At 47.2% G+C, this 2,195-nt stretch overlaps 1 protein-coding gene across 5 annotated transcripts in view; it reads left to right on the top strand.

The window, feature by feature from the left end:
* LOC108546171 (homeotic protein antennapedia) overlaps positions 1-565 on the top strand; it is a 179,336-nt gene extending 178,771 nt beyond the window's left edge. For all 5 annotated transcript variants that reach the window (XM_017898116.1, XM_017898118.1, XM_017898119.1 and 2 more), the window contains exon 3: positions 309-565. In XM_017898116.1, the coding sequence (XP_017753605.1) occupies positions 309-562 (254 nt within the window). In that variant the 3' untranslated portion in view covers positions 563-565. The remainder of the gene's footprint in view (positions 1-308) is intronic.
* The last annotated feature ends 1,630 nt before the right edge of the window (positions 566-2,195 follow it).

Raw genomic sequence — 2,195 nt, 5'->3', positions numbered from 1 at the left:
GCCTATGTCTCAGGGAAAATCAAAAAAAAAAAAAAAAAAAACAGAACGAAAACGAAAATTAGAAAAAAGCGAGACGGGAAGGGAAAAGGGTTGACGGGGTTCACGGTTGCACGTGAGGCGTGTTCGATTCTACGATGAAGGACACGAGTTGGTCTACATCCAACCTCCGCATAAGAGGCTAGCGAAGGTAGCCGAAGCGTAGCCTCGATTCGCGCCAGATCTCTGACACGTATATATTCGTAGCCAGGGAAAAAGGACGAGAAACGCGAGACTAACGAGGAATCTGTGCGGTGATTTCCATGTTTCAGAGAGGAAACGAGGCCGGCAAACGTACACCCGATACCAAACCCTCGAGCTGGAGAAGGAGTTCCATTTCAACCGATACCTGACCAGGCGGCGGCGCATCGAGATCGCGCACGCACTGTGCCTGACGGAACGGCAAATCAAAATCTGGTTCCAAAACAGACGGATGAAGTGGAAGAAGGAGAACAAGACGAAGGGCGAGCCAGGCTCGGGCGACGGCGACACCGAGATCTCGCCGCAGACGTCGCCGCAGGGTTGAGAGATCCCCGTCCACCCCACTCATACAGCAATGACGCTTATTTTGTCGTGTTAATCAAGTTGCTCGTACCAAAAAAGGAGAGGACAACGTAAGGGATAAACGGGATAGAGACGAACGTGGAAGAGAAATGAACGTGGCCGACAGTGTGGATGGAAGTGAAGACGTGAACAGGACGATGACAAAGGGACGAAGGGATAAGGACAGAGAGGGAGAGATTGCGCGCGCGAGAAGCAGAGAGAGAGAGAGAGAGACGGAGAGAGCGAGACAGGGAAGGGAATGCGAGATAAGAGAGTCGGAGGATCGGAGCGGAAAGGAGCAGAGAGGGACACGGACCGTGTATAAAAGGAAAGAAAAAGGAGAGGAAAGGGAACCGGACACACGAACGAGTCGGATGAAGATTTATAGGGACGCGCGAACTTCTAATAATCACGTAATGCCGAGGAAAAAGCGGAGAAGAGAGAGATGGATTGGATCGGATCGGAGGAAAACTGGATCACATGCTAATCAGAACCGCGTTAACCTCTATTACATTTAATCGAATGTAATTGTACTAAAGCCTATAATGATAGATATAATTTGGCAGAGTAAGAACGACAGAGAGAGAGAGAGAGAGAGAGAGAGAGAGAGAGAGAGGCAGAGAGCATGGGAGCGAGAGAATGCGTGAGAAAGAGAGAGAGTGTATGCGAGAGAGAAGAGAAGAGCGAGAGCGAGAGCCAGAGTGCGAGAGAGAGAGAAAACAAATATACGTACTTTAAAACACGAGTGACGTGAAAGTTACGCGAGTTGTACGAGATCGATCCTTGTAATTGTATAGTAGAGTATGAATGAGCCTCTGTGAAAGCGTGTACAATGACATGTACGTATATATACGTGCATATACGTATGAATATATAAATATGTATACATACATATATATGTATACGTACAGAGCACGAAGCGAAAATGCGAGGTACGCGAATTCTACGCAAGGACGAGAGCGAAGGGCGAGTATGAGAGATCTGTGTTGATCGCGAGATGGTGAATCTTTCGTGGAGAAAACGTTGTATCGCGTGGAAAATTATCCTTTAGGAAAGCGTTTTATTATTTATTCTCTTACACGTCGTACACGCGTAGAGTCCGTAGTGCGGTTAGATGATAAAAGAATGAAAACTAGCGAAAACAGGACGGTCGTCCAAAATCGTGTCTCTATTTAGCGAGTAGATGAACGGTTTAGTGTTCTTTAGAGGATCGTTTAGATAGGTTTTTCTCTATAATACCGCGGTGGCTCAGCGAGGGTTATTTAGTAATCGCGAACGTGCCAAGTGTGATCTTCGAATGTGTGTTTCTCCAGTGCCGGGAGGATTCGAAATGGTAAAGAAGAACGAGGGACGAAGTTCCGGTAGAAACGATGGCTGCACACTTAACTCTATATCCAGCTAAGGGACGAAGTTACGGAGGGCTTACGCAGAAGATGAAGGGACGAAGGAAAAATCATTGCGATTCGATTACGTTGTCGTGGAACCAGTGAAATATCAGTGTGTGCTTGTACGCAATCCGTTAAATTCCAGTGATTTTTTGGTGATCGATCGAATCTGTCGATATGCCAGTAGTCTCGGCCAATCGCGAACACGTCGAACGAAACGTCGGGGAATCC

Source organism: Eufriesea mexicana, unplaced genomic scaffold, assembly GCF_001483705.2.
Source record: "Eufriesea mexicana isolate 0111107269 unplaced genomic scaffold, ASM148370v2 scaffold611, whole genome shotgun sequence".
Lineage (NCBI taxonomy): Eukaryota > Metazoa > Arthropoda > Insecta > Hymenoptera > Apidae > Eufriesea > Eufriesea mexicana.
Note: the sequence above shows the minus strand (reverse complement) of the source record. Positions and strands in the feature narration are given on the sequence as shown.